A 19,266-nucleotide genomic window follows, 5' to 3' on the forward strand; every position below is an offset into this window, starting at 1 on the left:
CTGGGCGACCCCCGGCTGCTGGGAGGGGACGGCGGTGGCGCAGCGGGAGCACTGCGGATCCCGAGGACCGGCTCAGCATCCCCGGGAGCGCCTTCATCCCTCGGGATCATCCCCCGGGAGAGGCCGCGGGGGCTGCCAGAGCCGCAGGGGTTAAAGCAGGAGCTGCCTCGGGTGGGTGGCACGTCGTGGCGACAAGGCTGGAGTGAGGAGGAGGAGGATTGGGGAGGGAGGGGAGAAGGGAGGAGAGGGAGGAGGAGGAGGAGGAGGAGGAGGAGGAGGGGGAGCGGGGACTGTGCGGCTGCGAAGGCGCCGGGCGAGCGAAGGGTGAAGGGCTCTCCCTCCCCTCCGCCTCCAGCCCTGAGGGTCAGCGTGGCCGGAGGGTCCTGCTGGCCCTGTCCCCGTCCTAAGCGACAAGGACGGGCCCCGCCAGCGGTGACAGCTCCGGAGCCAGCCCGCCTTTTGTCTGCCAGCCGAGCCAGATGTGCGGGCAGCTGTGGCGTGGGGTGGCAGGCGATGACAGCGGCGCCGGGGGACGGGGACAGACTCGGAGGGTGAGTTGGGGACCACCGCCGTGGTTCGGGTTTTGGGCCGGGGGTGACTTTGGGGGGGTTCCGAGGCTCTGCAGCACCGAGCCGACGCCTCGGCCGCTCGCTCGGGGTTGTTTTTTTCCCGTTCCAGAGCTTTGCTTTCCCTGCTCGATGCCGGATTTGAGGAGAAACGCGTTTGGAAATAAACGGGGTGGGGGAAAAAAAAAAATCAGGGAATGGACGGAGAGCGGCGCTCCGGGAGGGGATAAAGGGACGGGAGGCAGGCGGGGATGGATCCCAGGTACAGCGGGGAGCTGCATTCCCGCTCCTGGAAACTCCTCCGGGATCCAGCGGATCCTGGCTCAGCACGGCCGGGAATGGGGGGTGGCGGCGGCGGGGCCGGGGGTGATGCGCTGGTCACGGAGCCGCCGGCGGGGCTGGAATCCAGGGATGCTGGCAGGATGCGATCCAGGCGGGAGCAGCGCTTCCCGGGCATTAACCCCTCTGTGCCCGAGCGACGCGGAAAATGTGAGGGGAGGGACATTGGGTGTGAAATAGAGGAACAGAGCGGTCCTTGGGGCTCCTGGCCAGCCCTCCTTCACCTGCTCGGCCACCCCAGGGAGGGGACAGCCAGCCGAGGAGGGGGCACAGCAAAGGTGATGGCAAAGGACACGTCGGGAAGAGCCGTGGTGCCATTTCGGTGTCATTTTAATGTCATTTTCCTGCTTTTCTGTGCCTGTGCCGTGTTTACCTCCCCCCGCTGCCCAGCCCTGCCCCTCCCCGCCGCGGCTGCACCCGCCCGCAGTGCCCGGCTCCCTGTGCCAGCGCCCAGCCCTGCCCGGGGCCGTGCCCAGCCAGCCGGGAATGCCCGCGGTGATCCCGGGAGCCGCTCCGGGAAAGGGCTCGGGGCCGGCAGGGACCCCGCGCTCCGTGTGCGGCTGAGCCAGCGCTGCCCTCGCCTCTCCCGGCGCTCAGCCCGGCGCTGGCTTCTCCCAGAGCCTGGAAAAAGGGATTGGAGGCGCCCAGGAGGAGCGGGAGGAGCGCTGGGCACGCAGGGCTGCTCCCGGCGAGAGCCCGGGCCCGGGAGGAGCCCTGGGAGCGGCGCTCCCGGGGATGCTGTGGCTGGAGCTGCAGGTGGGCGCTGCCATCGGGATCCGCTTCCTCCAGCCGGGATGTGCCAAGGCTGGCGGCTCCGGAGCCACGCGCGGGTGTCACCTCTGTCCCCTCCGTGTGCCCTGTGTGTCCCCTCCTGTCCCCTGTGCCGAGCCAGGAGCCAGCCCAGCGTTCCCCGGAGCAGCCTGGGAGCGGGCAGAGCCCCTGGAAAAGCTGGGATGGGAATGGCTCGTCCCTGCCTCCCTCATCCCGAGCCTGCGGAGGCGGGAGGTGGCTCAGGACAAGATTCCCTGTCCTGGGCATTGTCCTGGAATGTCCCTCAGGTCACTCCAGGGACATGGGGCAGCATGTCCCGGCTCCAGTCCCGGCTCCCTGTGCCCGAGGATCCCGATCCCGCCCTGCTGAGGCTTTTCCTGCCATTCCCGGCTCTCTGTGTCCCCTCTGCGGGCAGTGGGAGCGGCTTTGTCACCTGCTGGCACCGCTGGAAGTGGCAGAGCAGGATCGGGATCTGAGAGCCGGGCTCGGCCTCTGCTCCTCGGCCGTTCCAAACCCTTTTCTTCGGCTGGAACCTCTCTTCCCATTCCCAACCCTTTTCTTCGGCTGGAACCTCTCTTCCCATTCCCAACCCTTTTCTTCGGCTGGAATCTCTCTTCTCACGGAGGAAAACCAGCAGCTGAGCCATGCCCAGATCCCCAGCAGAGCCCTAGGATCCCTTTGGCACAGGGAAAAGGGCCAGGAATTCTGCAGGATCCCCATCCAACACCATCCAGCCTCAGCGGGGCTGCAGGAATTGGCTTTTCCCAAAACCGCGGGTGTTGAGCTGGAATTGTCCCCTCGGGGCTTCAGAGGGGCTGTTCCCATTCCCATCAAAGCTCGGATTCCCATGGAATTCCCTCGGATTCTCATGGAATTCCTTCAGATTCCCATGGAATTCCAGAGGTGGAGCAGCGCTCCTGCCACCCTGCCCATCCACGGCTCCTTCTCCTGAAGGCCAGGGATCATCCCTGCTCCTGCTTTCAGCTGGAAAAACACTTCCTTGCCCTTTCGGGACGTATCCTGGATTTCCTGGCTAGGACAGGGATTTGGAGGGATGCTGGGAATGTCCAGAGCTGGCGCGGGGGAGGTTGGGAATTCCACCTGTGCAGGTGAATCCCAAACACAAGGCTTTGCCCCTTAATTCCCTGATTTTCCCCTGGATCACCCTGGTCATTAACGCCTCTTCGCTTCCCTGGAAGATTCCATGGGATAACATTCCTGATGTCCCAAAAGGACACAAAAAATTCCTCACCATCCCCCCTTTTGCTCCCAAATCCCTTTTCCAGGACATGAAGGAGCTGTTCCCACTGTCTGTTCCCAATCCCAAGGTTCCAGCCCCTGGAATGAGGGCTGGGATCTCTCCCTCCTCCTGACTTTGGTTTTATGGGATCATTCCCAAGGGAATAATTCCCAGCCCAGCTCGGGAAGGAGAATCCCGATCCCAGACACTGCTTCCCACCAGGGATAAGCAGGAAAATGGGATGAGTTCAAAACTCCTGAAATTTGGGGGCGTTCCCTGTGGATAAAACCCTGCACTGGGATTTTGGAGTTGGAATTTTGGGATTGGGATCGCTGCTCCTGAGTAGAGGGATAAACCTGGATAAACCTGGCTACTTCCAGCATCCACTTATCCAGGACTCAGGCAGCCTCTGGAATTCCCAGCAGCATTCCAGGCCACCCATTTATTTATGGAAGGCTTTGGAAAAGGTGGATCCAGCGGCTGAGTTTTAGGAATTTTTGGGAAAATCGCCTCGGGAGCCTTTGTTGTCCCCTCTCCATCCAGCCAGGAGATCTTGGGGATCATTTCCATGAAAATTCCCACAGATTCCAAGGTGGGATAGGGGCTGGAAAACCCCCTCCAAATGCTGGCAGTGGGAGCTGTTTGCAAACACTCGGGAAAAGCAGGAATTGTGCGGCGGCTCCGTTTGGAGCGCGGTCCCGGGTAACAAATAAATATGGGAAAAATTGGGATCCGTTCCCAGACAATTCACAAAGGCCTTAATTGGGACTGAAGTCTGGGGCTCTTCTCACCCAGACTGGATCCATAAATTATCCGGGATAAATTCTTTGGGATAAATTATCCGGGATCAATTCCTCACCAGCTCTGCTTGGAATTAAGGCAAGTTTTCCCTGCAGGAATGATCCTGGAGCTTCCCAACCCTCTCCAAGCTCCAGAGTCTCCCAATCTCTGTTAAAAATCCCATTTTAATGGAATTTAGAATGATCCTAACAAAAAAGAATCAATCCCAGGTGAAATTTGAGGGTTGGAGCTTTGTCCTTCCCGGTGGTAAAAATGAGGAGAATCCAGGCTGGGAAAAAAAAAAAAAAATGGTTTTTTTTGGGAAGAGAGAGGATTTAACAAGGAATTTTAAATGAGGAATTTGGAATCAGCAGGAAAAGGGGTTTTGCATCTTAACCATCTTTTCCCAAAGGATCAGAGCAGCCAGCTACAGATCTTTTTTAGGAAGGAAAAGAAGCAGCTTTGCTTTCCTGATTCCCATCAGGACCTTTGGGAATAAAGAGGGGGGAAAAAACATTAAAAATACAAATTCTACCTGGAAAAAGGGGGGGAAAAAAGGGATTTTTCCTATTTATGATCCATTAAAAAAACACCAATTCGGTCTGTGCCAGGAGAAGCTTTTCCAAAGCTTTTCCATCGTGTGGTTGTCGCCCTTTCCAGGATGATCCTTAAATTCCAAGGAATATTTTGGCTGCTCCAAGCGGCGTTTGACGCCTCATCAAAGCCTCTCCCTCGCCTTGAAATCCCAAAAGGAAAAAGGAAATGGGGCGGCGGCTTTGATCCCGATTTGCAAATTGCTGCGGAGACGTGTTTTTCCCAGGAATGTTTGGATTCCCATGGAAAATTCTGACTGTCCCATTTCTGAATCATTTTTCCCAACTCCCACGAGCTCCTGGCTCTGGGAAGCTCCAGCATTCCAGAATTCCCAGAGTTTGGCAGCATTCATCCCTTTGGAAGAACCAGGGGCAGGATCAGGGTCAGTCCTTCAGAATTCCGGAATTCCCTGAATTTCCATCCACGCTGAAATCCCACACTGGAATTCCCTTTCCATGGAATTCTTGTTTAAAAAAGGGATTTCAGGGACATTTTCCAGCTGTTTTTATGGCTCTTTAATAATTCCTTGGCTCCCTTTTTCCCAGTAAAATCCTCTTGGGCAGGGTTGTCCTGGCTTGGCCATGGATTTTCCCAGTTTTCCTGGAATTTCCAAGATGCTGAAAAGATGGGAGAGCAGGAATTTCTCCTGCTCAGTTAGGAAACAGATTGGGAGATGGCTTTGGGAAATGAATTTGGGAAAACGGATTTGGGAAGTGGATTTGGGAAGTAGATTGGAAAATGGATTTGGGAGATGGATTTGGTTCCATCAGGAGCCCTCGAGGTCTGTGGGGACAGGGATCAGCTTTTCCTGCTGCATTTTCCAGGTTTTCCCATTTCCTGTTGTGGCATCCCTGGATTCTGAGGGGTTTTTCCACGGGAATGAGGGGGATGAGCAGCTGGGATGTTCCTTGCCTCTCCAAAGCTTTTCCTTCCTGCTCCGGAGCCATTCCAGCTGCAGTTCCAGACCCAGCAGTGTTTGAGCTCACCCTGGCTCATCCCAGTTTTTCCTCCATGGATTAATTCCCTTTTCCCCCCTCTGCCAGCGCTCAGTGGGATGATTTTATTCCAGATAAGCTGGAAATGGAATTTACCGGGAACCAGGGAGGGTTTTTCCACCCGGTGGGCGCAGGGGGGATGAGCAGGATCCACATCCCGCTGGAAAATCCCTCCCTGGGAGGCTCAGCCCCCAAAATTCCATAAAAACAGCGCTGCTCCGTCCCCTCCCCAGCTCCCCGAGCCTTTCCCGGCGCTTCCAGAGGGATTTGCCTCCATCCCACGGATCCGCTCCGTGCCCGGGGAGGGGGTGAGGCAGCCCCGGAGCCGTGCCTGGCAGTTGCCATGGCAACCGTAGGTTTTCCTTAGGATTCCTAATGACTCCGTGGCATCCGCGCCGATCCACGGCTTTTTTTGGGATGCTGGAGGTTGTTCCCCTTCCTTGGCGGGGCTGGATCTGCTTGAAAAGCTTGGATTTGATCTTTTCCCGGTTTTTTTAACTGCTGGAGCTTCCCTCCTTTCCGCCCTGACCAGCGACCACCGATTCCAGACTTGGAATTTGTCAGGAACTGGGAGCTGGGACACCTCGGGCTGTCCCCTGGCATCAGGACCTCGTGTCCTTGTGGAATTCCAGAGTCCTTGTGGAATTCCAGAGTCATTCTGGAATTCCAGAGGGATCCCAGCCCTGGAGCAGCGGCTGCAGGATCCAGGGATCCCCAGGAGGATCCCAGATCCTGCAGACACGGCTGGGATGTGATTCCAAGGGTTTGGTCACTCCAGGCCTTTGTGGCATCCAAGGAGGCCGGAATGTTCCAGGAGAAAAGCAGGGAGAGGCTTCCCTGGGATTGGGAATGGCTCTGATCCCACGGCGCTCCCACAGGTGTCACCCTGAGCTGGAATTCCCTGGGAGCAGCCCTGGGGGTCTCCCTGCTCTTTGTGAGCCCATCCCAGGGTCCATTCCTGACTCTGCAATTCCCTGGAATCGCTGCCCCATCCCTGCCTCCATTTCCTCTGGGAGGAACAGATTCATCCATGGATGGAGAGACAAAAAACTGGAAGAGGGAAGGGCCCAGCGGAGCATCCACACCTGAATGAAATTTCCAGTTCTTCAGCAGAATTCCCAGTTCTCCAGGGAGATTCCCAGTTCTTCAGCAGAATTCCCCGTTCTCCAGCAGAATTCCCAGTTTTCCAGGGAGATTCTTGGTTCTTCAGCAAAATTCCCAGTTCTGCAGCAGAATTCCCAGTTCTCCAGGGAGATTGCCGGTTTTCCAGCCAGATTCCTGGTTCTCCAGTGAGATTCCCTCTTCTCCAGCCCTTTCCAGCCTCTTCCCTGAGCAGCATTCCCACCTGCAGCAGCAACACTGAGGCACAGGAATATTTTTCCCAACCACAGGAATATTTTTCCCAACCACAGGAATATTTTTCCAACCACAGGAACCTCTGGAGAAACAACAGGAGCGCTCCCACCACAGATTCAGTTTTAATCACACCCAGGGAATCATTCCCTGTTTTTTTTCATTTTCAATAATCTGGATTTCCGCTCCCAGCCCTCCCTCCCTGCCTGGGGGAAGCTGAAGGAGCCTGGATTTATCTCTCCGGAGGGAATCCCACCCCAACGCCGCGCTGCAGGAATATTGCTTCCCAAAATACTCCAAAGGGCCACGCTCCCAGCCATTCCCAGCCTCTGGATCTGGGGGCTGGGAGGTTTTCCAACCAATCCAGGATCCTGGAATGCTGGGAGCATTCCAGCTGGAAGATTGCTTGGGATGCACTCCCCATCCTCTGTGTCCTTTGGATCCCACAATTCATGGAAAACCATGGGGATTTGGGAGCTCAAATCCTTTGGCATTCCCAGGAGCTGAAATCCTTTGACATTCCCGGACATTCCTGTCCCCATCCCGCTGCCCTTGGAGGCGGAAGGGAAAGGGGGGAGGTTTGGGGGGAGCTGCTCTGCAAACGAGGCGGCGTTAATGAGGAATTAATTATCGATCATTCCTGATCCGCTGGGAAGGTCACAGGGAATGACACAGCAGTGTCCCTGATGTGCCCTGCATGGAGCAGCGCTGGTTTTATGGAATTCTGGGGGGCTGAGCCCTTCCCTCGGCTCCCAGAGAGGGATTTTCCAGCGGGATGTGGATCCTGAGCCTTCCCCCTGCACCCATGGGATGGAAAAACACAGCCTGATCCCAGGAAAATCCCTCAGCTCCTTTAGGGGATGGGATGGGATGGGATGGGATGGGATCCATGGGATGGGATGGGATGGGATGGGATGAGATCCATGGGATGGGATCCATGGGATGGGGATCCTAGTGTTTCTCAGCAGGTGGGATCCATTGTCTGATCCATTCTCAATCCATTTCCAATCCACATCTGATCCATTTCCTGATCCATTCCCGATCCATACTCAACCCATTCCCAATCCATTCCTGATCCATTTCCAATCCATTCCTGATCCATTTCCAATCCATTCCTGATCCATTTCCAATCCATTCCTGATCCATTTCCAATCCATTCCCGATCCATGCCCGATCCAGGCCCCACCTGGGAGGATGGGATGGGATGGGATGGGATCCATGGGATGGGATGGGATGGGATGGGATGAGATCCATGGGATGGGATCCATGGGATGGGGATCCTAGTGTTTCTCAGCAGGTGGGATCCATTGTCTGATCCATTCTCAATCCATTTCCAATCCACATCTGATCCATTTCCTGATCCATTCCCGATCCATACTCAACCCATTCCCAATCCATTCCTGATCCATTTCCAATTCATTCCTGATCCATTTCCGATCCCTTCCCAATCCATTTCCAATCCATTCCCGATCCATGCCCGATCCAGGCCCCACCTGGGAGCCAGCACAATTAACTCTCCCAATCTGCGGAGCCATCAGAACAATTAACACTCACAAATTGCAATTGTCATCTCATCCCGTTTTAATTTTCCCTAATGAAGGCTGAGTGATTCCATTGCTGCTCCCTCGGCCCCTCTGGCATCCCCGGCCCTTTTCCCGGGAATTTCTCCGTGAATTCCTGGCGTGTTCCAGATCCCAGATCTGATAAAGGTTTAATTTAAGGGTTGTGTCCGTGCGTGTCACAGCCTGTCAGCGCGGCCGCCCGCCCTCTGTCACCAAACCTCTCCGGGATGTCCAGGGAATACTGAACATTTCCTGGGATCCTCAGGGAATCCTGGATCTCTCTGGGTTCCTCAGGGAATCCTGAACATTTCCTGGGATCCTCAGGGAATCCTGGATCTCTCTGGGATGCTCTGGGAATCCTGAACTTTTCCTGGTTTGCTCAGGGAATCCTGAATCTCTCTGGGATGCTCAGGGAACCCTGGATTTTTCTGGGATCCTCAGGGAATCCTGAACTTTTCCTGGTTTGCTCAGGGAATCCTGGCTCTCTCTAGGATCCTCAGGGAATCCTGGATCTCCCTGTGGGAATGCTGGGGGCTCCCAGCTCCCCACAGTTCCCAGTGCAGGGACTGGAGCAGCGCTGATCACAGAACTTCCCAAAATCCGGAAGCAAATTCCATTTGGAAGCTTTCCCTGGAACCCTCAGCGACAGCTTTGAGGGGATGAAGGGCTCTAAATTATCCCTCAGGAAGGAGATCCTGGGGATGGCTCAGGGAAAATGAGGCAGGAACAGCCGGGAAGGGCCTGGGGCAGGAGGGGAATATTTGGGATATTCTGGGAATGCTCCTGTGACCTCTCCTGCCCGGATGGGAAGGGGTTGGATTGGGAATTTCCATGGAACCAGCCCTGTGTGGGAGGAAAACGAGCCAAGGCTCTGCAAATCACCAAAAAAAAAAGAGGTGGCAGGGAGATAAATACCCAAAAATCAGCTTTTTCCTCCTCCCCACCCCCTTCCTGCCTGCAATGTTCTCATTTGCCGATGGAAATGTGGGATTTGGGAACGGCGATCCGCAGGCACAGCCGGAGTTCAGCTCCTGCTGCAGCCCGGAGCCGCTGCCAGGCGCTGGAGCTGCTCCCAAAAATGCAGAGAGCTGCAGCCCAGTGTGGCTCAGGGGGATAAAAACCCTGGATTTTCCAGAGGGAAGAACAATCCAGCTGAAATTCCATCCCCCCGGGTCCCGGATTTCTCCAGGGGCAGAGCTCAGCCAGCTTTTTCCCTCATGGAATTGGAGCAATTCCAAATGCTCCAGGTTAACCTCACGGCCTGAGGTTCAGGGATAAAATGAGACGGCCCCAGGGCTTCTGGGCTGAAAATCATGGATTTGAGGTTTCCAGGCTGAAAATCGTGGATTTGAGGCTTCTCGTCTGAAAATTGTGGAATTGAGGCCTCCTGGTTGAAAATCGTAGATTTGAGGCTTCTTGGCTGAAAATCAGGAAAATCTTTTTGGTTGAAAATCATGGATTTGAAGCTTTCTGGGCTGAAAATCGTGGATTTGAGGCTTCTCGTCTGAAAATTGTATAATTGAGTCCTCCTTGTTGAAAATCATGGATTTGAGGCTTCCTGAGTGAAAATCAGGAAAATCTTTTTGGTTGAAAATAATGGATTTGAAGTTTTCTGTTTGAAAATCATGGATTTGAGGCTTCCCACATCCCGGAAGGTGCCACACGCAGGGGACAAAGCTGTCACCTCCGGGGCTTTTGTGCCGCCCCAGAGGCAGCTCCTGCGGGGCAGGGAGGAATGATCCTCATGGATTTCACTCCTGGATTTCTCTCCTGGATTTCACTCCTGATCCTGGCCATGGTCTGGGATGTCCCAGGAGGAGCTGGAAGTCACCCAGGATCTGTCGCTGTTCCCAGCAGTGCCCACCCCTCTCCTGATTTTCCCAAGCCAAGGAGGGAGAAATGTTGGGAAAATCCCTGGGGATTTATCCCGACAGGAATGAACCTTTGGAAAAGCCAAACTCCAAAAGCTGAATTTTGGAGAAGGGACCCAGCCAAGGGACCTGAGCACCTCCTCAGCCTCCAAAGCTCCCTTGGGATGGGATGTGCGATCCCTAGGGAATGACTGTGGCATCCAAACCCCTCTGGAATGTGCAGCTTGTGGCAGAGAGGCCCAAACTCTGCTCCTTTTTCCAGGCTGGAGGCTGAGCCTGGAATGGGGAAGCCACAGAAACCTGTGGGAGCATTCAGAGGGGGAAAACCACAACCAAAACAATTCCAGAGCTGAGATAACAATTCCAGAGCTGAGACGACAATTCCAGAGCTGAGATGACAATTCCAGAGCTGAGAAAACAATACCAGAGGCAAAACAACAATTCCAGAGCTGAAACAACAATCCCAGGGCCTGGAAGCGGCCGGATGAGCACACCAGGCTGATTTCCCAGCCCTCCTCATTAAAATCCAGCCGGAGAGAGGCACAGAAGCACCGAGATAAGAGATAAGAGGCGGCTGCTGCCCCCGGGCTCCCCAGCCAGAGCCGAGCTCTCCGCTGCTCCCGGCTGCGTTTTTATCTCCCGGCTGCCTCCCAGACAAGCAGGAATAACAGGGATCACGTTATCGCCCTCCCTGCCCGCGGAGATGCAGGAGGATGGGGAAAAAAAATAAAAATAAAAATCTCATCCCTGTGCACAAAACAAGGATTAAATGAGGAGAGAAATCGCTGGAAAAGGGAGTTTGGAGCGGATTCTGCTCATCCTGGTGGCTCCAAACCCTGCCCAGCCTGGCCTTGGACTCTTCCAGGGGTGGGAAAGCTGTGCCAGGACCTTGCCACCCCCGCAGGGAAGGATTTCTTCCCAAAATCCCATCTAAACGGCCCCTCCTTCTGCTGGGAAAAGCTCCAAGCAAACGCTTCCAAAGCCGCTTTTCCCGAGCAAAAATCCCGGCTCAGACCTCGGCAGGGACTTGGCCAGGTGCTCCCTGACTCGTGGAAATGGTTTTTTTTAGGGAATAACATCCCGAAATGGCAGCTGGAGGCTGCTGTGAGGGACACAGGGTGGCACACGATGGGGACATGTGTGGGGACATCGCTGTCCCACGCTGTGTCACCCTTGGGGGTGGTGTTGGGTTTAGGGGGTGAAGCTGCTGGAAAGGGGGGTGGGAATGGCCGGGTATCCCAGGAAAACCTTCCCATCCCAGGAAAACCTTCCCATCCCAGGAACAGCCTCATAATTCCAGCAAAACTCTCATATTCCAGGAACAGCCTCGAATCCCAGGAAAACTTTCATATTCCAGGAACACCTTCCCATTCCAGGAACAGCCTTATAATTCCAGGAAAACTTTCCCATTCCAGGAAAACTTTCATATTCCAGGAACACCTTCCCATTCCAGGAACAGCCTTACAATTCCAGGAAAACCCTCATATTTCAGGAAAACTCTCTTATTTCAGGAAGAGCTTCCCATCCCAGGAAAACCTTCCCATCCCAGGAAAACCTTCCCATCCCAGGAACAGCCTCATAATTCCAGCAAAACTCTCATATTCCAGGAACAGTCTCGCATCCCAGGAAAACTTTCCTATCCCAGGAAAACTTTCATATTCCAGGAAAACCTTCCCATCCCAGGAAAACCCGCGTATTTCAGAAAAACTCTCATATTCCAGAAACACCTTCCCATCCCGGGAAAAGCCTCACATCCCAGGAAAACTCTCCCATCCCAAGAACAGCCCCGCACCCCAGAAAAACCCTCCCATCCCGGCAGCATCCTTTTCGGGAACACCCACCCCGCAACTGCCGAGCTCCAAAACCCCCCGGAATTTCCGAAAACGCCCCAAAACCACGAAGTTCTCCCTGTGGCAGCTCCTCAATCCCATCTCCCGTCTCCATCCCGGGGTTCCGGGAGCTCGGGGTTTCCATGGAGCCGCGGCGGCCGCGGGGCTCAGCCCGGGCATACAGATGAGGGGCGAGGGGGGGCGGTTGCCACGGTGCCGGCGACATTCGGGGCCCTTTGTCCCTCTATTTATTTCTCCTTTGTCCCTTTATTTATTTCTCCTTTGTCCCTTTATTTATTTCTCCTTTGTCCCTTTATTTATTTCTCCTTTGTCCCTTTATTTATTTCTCCTTTGTCCCTTTATTTATTTCTCCTTTGTCCCTTTATTTATTTCTCCTTTGTCCCTTTATTTATTTCTCCTTTGTCCCTTTATTTATTTCTTCCGTTAAAAATAGGTTAGAAAGCGAGCAGTACATGCTTAACAATTATCAACTATTTTACAACAGATTCTAACATATTTTTAACACTTCTTTGCCCCTCTATTTATTTCTCCTTTGTCTCTTTATTTATTTCTTCTTTGTCCCTTCATTTCTCCTTAGTCCCTTTATTTATTTCTCATTTTCCCCTGTATTTCTCCTTTATCCTTTTTTATTTCTCATTTCTGTCCCTTTATTTCTCTTTTATCCCTTTATTTTCTCATTTTTCCTTGCATTTCTCTTTTTTCCCCTGTATTTCTCCTTTCTCCCCTGTATTTATATTTTTTTATATTTTTCCTTTTTCCCTGTATTTATTTCTTATTAATTTTAGTTTCCCCAAATCCACCAAGTTCCCATCCTGTGACTCACACAAACCCCTGGATTATCCCATATCCAAGATTCCTCCCAGCCATCCATGCTGCAACCCTGCCCTGTGCTGGGAAAAACCGAGATCAAATCCAATTATGGATAAAACCAGCAGAGCTGGGGGGGTTTTCCCTGGAAAATCAGGGTTGGAACCAGGCAGCTTTTCCAGCCTTTCCTTCACACCTCCAAGAAAATAAATAAAACTCCTCCAAATTCCTCCATTTTTTTTTTTTAAGGAAAACACTCATATTTCAGGAAAACTCTCTTATTTCAGGAAGAGCTTCCTATCCCAGGAAAACCTTCCCATCCCAGGAACAGCCTCATAATTCCAGCAAAACTCTCATATTCCAGGAACAGCCTCGTATCACAGGAAAACTTTCCTATCCCAGGAAAACTTTCCTATTCCAGGAAAACTTTCCTATCCCAGGAAAACCTTCCCATCCCAGGAAAACCCTCATATTTCAGAAAAACTCTCATATTCCAGAAACACCTTCCCATCCCGGGAAAAGCCTCACATCCCAGGAAAACTCTCCCATCCCAGGAACAGCTTCACATCCCAGGAAAACTCTCCCATCCCAGGAACAGCCTCGCACCCCAGAAAAACCCTCCCATCCCGGCAGCATCCTTTTCGGGAACACCCACCCCGCAACTGCCGAGCTCCAAAACCCCCCGGAATTTCCGAAAACGCCCCAAAACCACAAAGTTCTCCCTGTGGCAGCTCCTCAATCCCATCTCCCGTCTCCATCCCGGGGTTCCGGGAGCTCGGGGTTTCCATGGAGCCGCGGCGGCCGCGGGGCTCAGCCCGGGCATACAGATGAGGGGCGAGGGGGGGCGGTTGCCACGGTGCCGGCGACATTCGGGGCCCTTTGTCCCTTTATTTATTTCTCCTTTGTCCCTTTATTTATTTCTCCTTTGTCCCTTTATTTATTTCTCCTTTGTCCCTTTATTTATTTCTCCTTTGTCCCTTTATTTATTTCTCCTTTGTCCCTTTATTTATTTCTCCTTTGTCCCTTTATTTATTTCTTCCGTTAAAAATAGGTTAGAAAGCGAGCAGTACATGCTTAACAATTATCAACTATTTTACAACCGTTTCTAACATATTTTTAACACTTCTTTGCCCCTCTATTTATTTCTCCTTTGTCTCTTTATTTATTTCTTCTTTGTCCCTCCATTTCTCCTTAGTCCCTTTATTTATTTCTCATTTTCCCCTGTATTTCTCCTTTATCCTTTTTTATTTCTCATTTCTGTCCCTTTATTTCTCTTTTATCCCTTTATTTTCTCATTTTTCCTTGCATTTCTCTTTTTTCCCCTGTATTTCTCCTTTCTCCCCTGTATTTATATTTTTTTATATTTTTCCTTTTTCCCTGTATTTATTTCTTATTAATTTTAGTTTCCCCAAATCCACCAAGTTCCCATCCTGTGACTCACACAAACCCCTGGATTATCCCATATCCAAGATTCCTCCCAGCCATCCATGCTGCAACCCTGCCCTGTGCTGGGAAAAACCGAGATCAAATCCAATTATGGATAAAACCAGCAGAGCTGGGGGGGTTTTCCCTGGAAAATCAGGGTTGGAACCAGGCAGCTTTTCCAGCCTTTCCTTCACACCTCCAAGAAAATAAATAAAACTCCTCCAAATTCCTCCATTTTTTTTTTTTAAAGGAGAAAAGATTCCCGAGATTTTGAACAGCTGGAGATTTTATATACCCGAAAACGCCGGAGCACTTAAAAGGAAAGGTGTGGATCCATCAGAGGGAAGCGGGAATCGATGGATCCATCCTTTCCTTTCATGCTGGTTCTGCAGGAGCTGCTTTAAAAGCAGCGGGGAAGGAGGGAAAAGAGCGGGATCGATCCAGGAGGAGTCGATGTGGAATAAACTCGGCTCAGGAGCCCTTTCCAGGGAGAGGACGGCGGGGATAAAACCAGAACTTTGCCTTCCCCGCTCTTTTAATGTTTTTTGTTTTGTTTTTTTTTGGTTTTTTGTCCCTGCTGGGTGAGAGGCTTTTAAAGGAAGGAAAGGTTGGACTGGGGTCAGCGTGGGGCAGGAGAGCTGGAGGAAATCATGGAATCAAAGGCTGGATTGGGAGAGGAGCAGGAGATGCTGGAGGGTTCAAACCTGTCCCAGATCCCCCCTGAGAATTCCCGGTGTTTGGGGATGATTTTCCCTAAGGAATATCCCACTGGAGGGCTGCAAAAGGGGCTGGAGCTCCTGGATGGGGGAAGCTGGAGCTGGGGAGGATGAGGAGCAGGGAGCAGAGCCTGCAGGAAGATTATTCCCATGGATAATAATTATTCCCAACTCCCACAGCTCTGGATCTGCTCAGCCACAGATCCAGAGGCTGCTGCGGGTCCTGGGCAGATTCCATGGGATAATTCCACTCAGATTCTCGGGGATGGGAGGGCACAGTGAATGCCACGAGCCTGCAGGAAGATTATTCCCATGGATAATAATTATTCCCAACTCCCACAGCTCTGGATCTGCTCAGCCACAGATCCAGAGGCTGCTGCGGGTCCTGGGCAGATTCCATGGGATAATTCCTCCCAGATTTTCTGGGATGAGAGGGCACAGAAAATGCTATGGATATAAGGTGGAAATCATGGATTTGTTTCGGGGATCCTGGGAAGATTCCACGGGATAATTCCACTCAGATCCCACGGGATGGGAGGACACAGTTCAATCAGGGATATAAAGTGGAATTCATGGATTTGTTTGGGGGGTCCTGGGCAGATTCCATGGGATAATTCCACTCAGATTCTCGGGGATGGGAGGGCACAGTGAATGCCACGGATATAAAATGGAATTCATGGATTTGCTGGGCAGTTTTGAGGGCACTGGGGGTCCCGGGCATAGTCCTGGGAGTGCCATCCTCAGGTTTTTACCTCCCCAACCTGCCCCTTGTTCTCCAGGAACCCAAACCCTCCTCTAACCCAACTCTGCTGTTTTTCCAGGAATGACCTCGAGGAGGAGCCCGGAAGATGCAGCCAAGCATGAGAACGACTCCTTTGGGGGGGAAGAAGAGGCCCAGCTCTGACTGAGGTGCCCCCAGCACTTTGAGCTCCCATTTTGGGGGCACCAGGCCGGGGCCGACGCTCCCAGGGGCTCGCATGGAGCATCCCCCACCACGGGCGCCGTCCCCACCTCACCATCACTGCTGTCACCCCGTGGCCAGCTCTGGATGCTCCCTGTGACCTTCTCCAGCCCAAAATGAGAGGCCTCCAGCCCAGCTGCCTGCTGCTGTGCGTGGTGGCGGCCAGCGCCATGCCCACGGTGCCCTGGCGGGTGGCGTGTCCCCCGCGCTGCGTGTGCCAGATCCGGCCCTGGTACACGCCCCGCTCCGCCTACCGCGAGGCGGCCACGGTGGACTGCAACGACCTCTTCATCACCTCGGTGCCCCCCGAGCTGCCCGAGGGCACCCAGACCCTGCTGCTGCAGAGCAACAACATCGCCAGGCTGGAGCAGGGCGAGCTGGGCTACCTGCGGAACCTGTCGGAGCTGGATCTGTCGCAGAACAGCTTCTCCGACGTCTGGGATTTCGGGCTCAGGAACATGCCCCAGCTGCTCAGCCTGCACCTGGAGGAGAACCAGCTCTCCGAGCTGCCCGACAGCAGCTTCCCGGGCTTGGGGAACCTGCAGGAGCTCTACCTGAACCACAACCGGCTCCGCAGCATCGCCCCCCGCGCCTTCGCCGGCCTGGGCAGCCTCCTGCGGCTCCACCTCAACTCCAACCTGCTGAGGACGCTGGACAGCCGCTGGTTCCAGATGCTGCCCAGCCTGGAGATCCTCATGGTCGGGGGGAACAAGGTGGACGCCATCCTGGACATGAACTTCCGGCCCCTGGGCAACCTGCGGAGCTTGGTGCTGGCCGGGATGCAGCTGCGGGAGATCTCGGATTACGCCCTGGAAGGGCTGAGGAGCCTGGAGAGCCTGTCCTTCTACGACAACAAGCTGGCAGATGTCCCCAAGAGGGCTCTGCAGCAGGTGCCCGGCCTGAAATTCCTGGATCTGAACAAGAACCCGCTGCAGAGGGTGAAGCAGAGCGACTTCACCAACATGCTGCACCTCAAGGAGCTGGGCCTCAACAACATGGACGAGCTGGTGTCCATCGACCAGTTCGCCCTCATCAACCTCCCCGAGCTGACCAAGCTGGACGTCACCAACAACCCCAAGCTGTCCTTCATCCACCCCAAGGCCTTCCAGCACCTTCCGCAGCTGGAGACGCTGATGCTCAACAACAACGCCCTAAGTGCCTTGCACCGGCAGACGGTGGAGTCGCTGCCCAACCTGCAGGAGATCAGCATCCACGGCAACCCGCTGCGCTGCGACTGCGTCATCCGCTGGGTCAACAGCACGCGGCCCCGCGTGCGCTTCATCGAGCCCCAGTCCACGCTCTGCGCCGAGCCCCCCGACCTCCAGCGCCGCCACATCCGCGATGTCCCCTTCCGGGAGATGACGGAGCAGTGCCTGCCGCTCATCTCCGCCCGCAGCATCCCGGCGCGCCTGGAGGCCGAGGTCGGCGACAACGTGGCCCTGCACTGCCGGGCGCTGGCGGAGCCGGAGCCGGAGATTTACTGGGTGACGCCAGCCGGGGTGAAGCTGCTGCCGTTCGGGGACGACGGGAAGTTCAAGGTGCACTCGGAGGGGACGCTGGAGATCCGCGGGATCGCGGCGCGCGAGGCCGGGCTCTACACGTGCGTGGCTCACAACCTGCTGGGTGCCGACACCCGCGGCGTCCGCGTGCTGGTCAACCGCTCCTTCCCGCTGGGCCAGGCCGAGCTGGAGCTGCTGGTGGTGGACGTCCAGCCCCATCACGTCCTGCTGGCCTGGCGGCCGTGCCTCAACGCCGTCTCCTCCAACCTCACCTGGGCCAGCCCGGCGCTGGGCTGGCGGCTGGGCGCGGCGCGGATCCCGGCGGGCACCCACAGCTTCAACGTCACCCGGCTGCGCCCCGACACCGAGTACCGGGCGTGTCTGCATGTCACCTTGGTGGCATCGCCGGTCAGGGTGGCTTGTGTGACCACCAGGACTAAAGAGGCCACCCAAGGGATGCCGTGGGGACAGGGGACGCTGGTGACGGCGCTGCTGCTGTGCCTGCTGCTCCTGGGGGCGGCAGCGCGTGCCGGATCCCGGCGGGAATCGCTCCGTGGCGCCGGGGCCGTGCGCGTGGTTTATCCTGTGCAGCCCCAGGGACACCTCCTGGCCGTGGAGGTGCAGGCAGCACCCCTGGAGTGCTGAGGGAGGATGGATTTTGGGGGGTTCAGCGGGGTTTTGGGGTGGGTGGGGAGAGGGGAAAGGGTTTTTTACCAAAAAAAGACGGACGCTGGGAAAAAAAAGGGATTTTGTGGACGTGACCTTGAGGAGCCTCAGGATCCATGGGAGAGGAGCCTCTGGTGGTCCTGGATTTGGCCATGGATCCCAAAAAAAACCCACTGGGAAGATGGGAGGGAACGGAGAACACTGTAGGGACAATGCCCCGAGTGGGCGAAGAGCCATAAAAGGAACCCCAAACCTGCATCCCCCTGGCACGAGGGACACCCCAGAGGTGTCACCGCCCTCGCTGGACACTCCCTGCTTTGGAAATACAAAAAAACCCTAAAAAAAAAGGTTTCTTCCTTTGGGATCTGTGTGGGGCCTAGGGTTTCTTTTTTGGGTTTTTTTGGAGCCTTGGGATCATCAAACAAAGCATCCCCAGTGTCGCCTCCCTCGCTGGACAGTCCCTGCTTTGGAAATACAAGAAAAACCTAAAAAAAAACCCTAAAACAAAAAGGTTTTTTTCCTTTGGGATCCGTGTGGGGTTTGGGGTTATTTTTTGGGGTTTTTGGAGTGTTGGGATCATCAAACCAAGCGTCACCCCTTGTTCTGTCACTGCTGTCACCTGGAGGGAAGCAGGAAGGGAGGATTTGGGATAGAAGCACGGAAATGGTGACGGTGACACTTCCCTGTGGGGCTGGATGGATCCTGGATCCCACAAGATCCCCAAAACTTTTGTGGACAAAGGGTAAACCAGGGGAAAAAAAAAAAAAAAAAAAAAAGAAAGGAAGAGGGGAAGAAGCAGGAAAAAAACCTGGGAATGTTGAGATGCAACTGGAGGGGTCCGAGGGGCACCGCTGGGATTTGGGAATGGGGAAATCTTGGATTTGTGGGTTTGGGAAATCAGGACAACCAACACTCAACCACGGGATTGTGTCCCTGAGCACCCCAAAAATTTTTGGGGAAAAAGGGAAAACCGGGGAAAAAAAAAAAAAAAAAAAAAAAAAGAAAGGAAGAGGGGAAGAAGCAGGAAAAAAACCTGGGAATGTTGAGATGCAACTGGAGGGGTCCGAGGGGCACCGCTGGGATTTGGGAATGGGGAAATCTTGGATTTGTGGGTTTGGGAAATCAGGACAACCAACACTCAACCACGGGATTGTGTCCCTGAGCACCTTCTCCAGCCAGGAATGTGGATCCTGGGAGAAGGGAAAGTGGCAGGAGCTGGGCATGGGTGCCCTCTAGTGAGCTCTGCTTTCTGCAGGAGCAATGATCCCAAA

The 19,266-nt window shown here is 54.3% G+C and overlaps 1 protein-coding gene across 1 annotated transcript; it reads left to right on the plus strand.

Moving 5' to 3' along the window:
* The first annotated feature begins 349 nt into the window (after window positions 1-349).
* On the plus strand, window positions 350-18,018 carry LRRN2 (leucine rich repeat neuronal 2). Its single transcript, XM_041470505.1, has 2 exons — window positions 350-551; window positions 15,691-18,018. Exon 2 carries the CDS (start codon window positions 15,947-15,949, stop codon window positions 17,972-17,974), a length of 2,028 nt encoding a protein of 675 aa, XP_041326439.1. The 5' UTR covers window positions 350-551; window positions 15,691-15,946; the 3' UTR covers window positions 17,975-18,018.
* Window positions 18,019-19,266: the final 1,248 nt, after the last annotated feature.

The sequence above is a fragment of the Pyrgilauda ruficollis genome, unplaced genomic scaffold, assembly GCF_017590135.1.
Source record: "Pyrgilauda ruficollis isolate IOZ18807 unplaced genomic scaffold, ASM1759013v1 scaffold247, whole genome shotgun sequence".
Classification (NCBI taxonomy): Eukaryota; Metazoa; Chordata; class Aves; order Passeriformes; family Passeridae; genus Pyrgilauda; species Pyrgilauda ruficollis.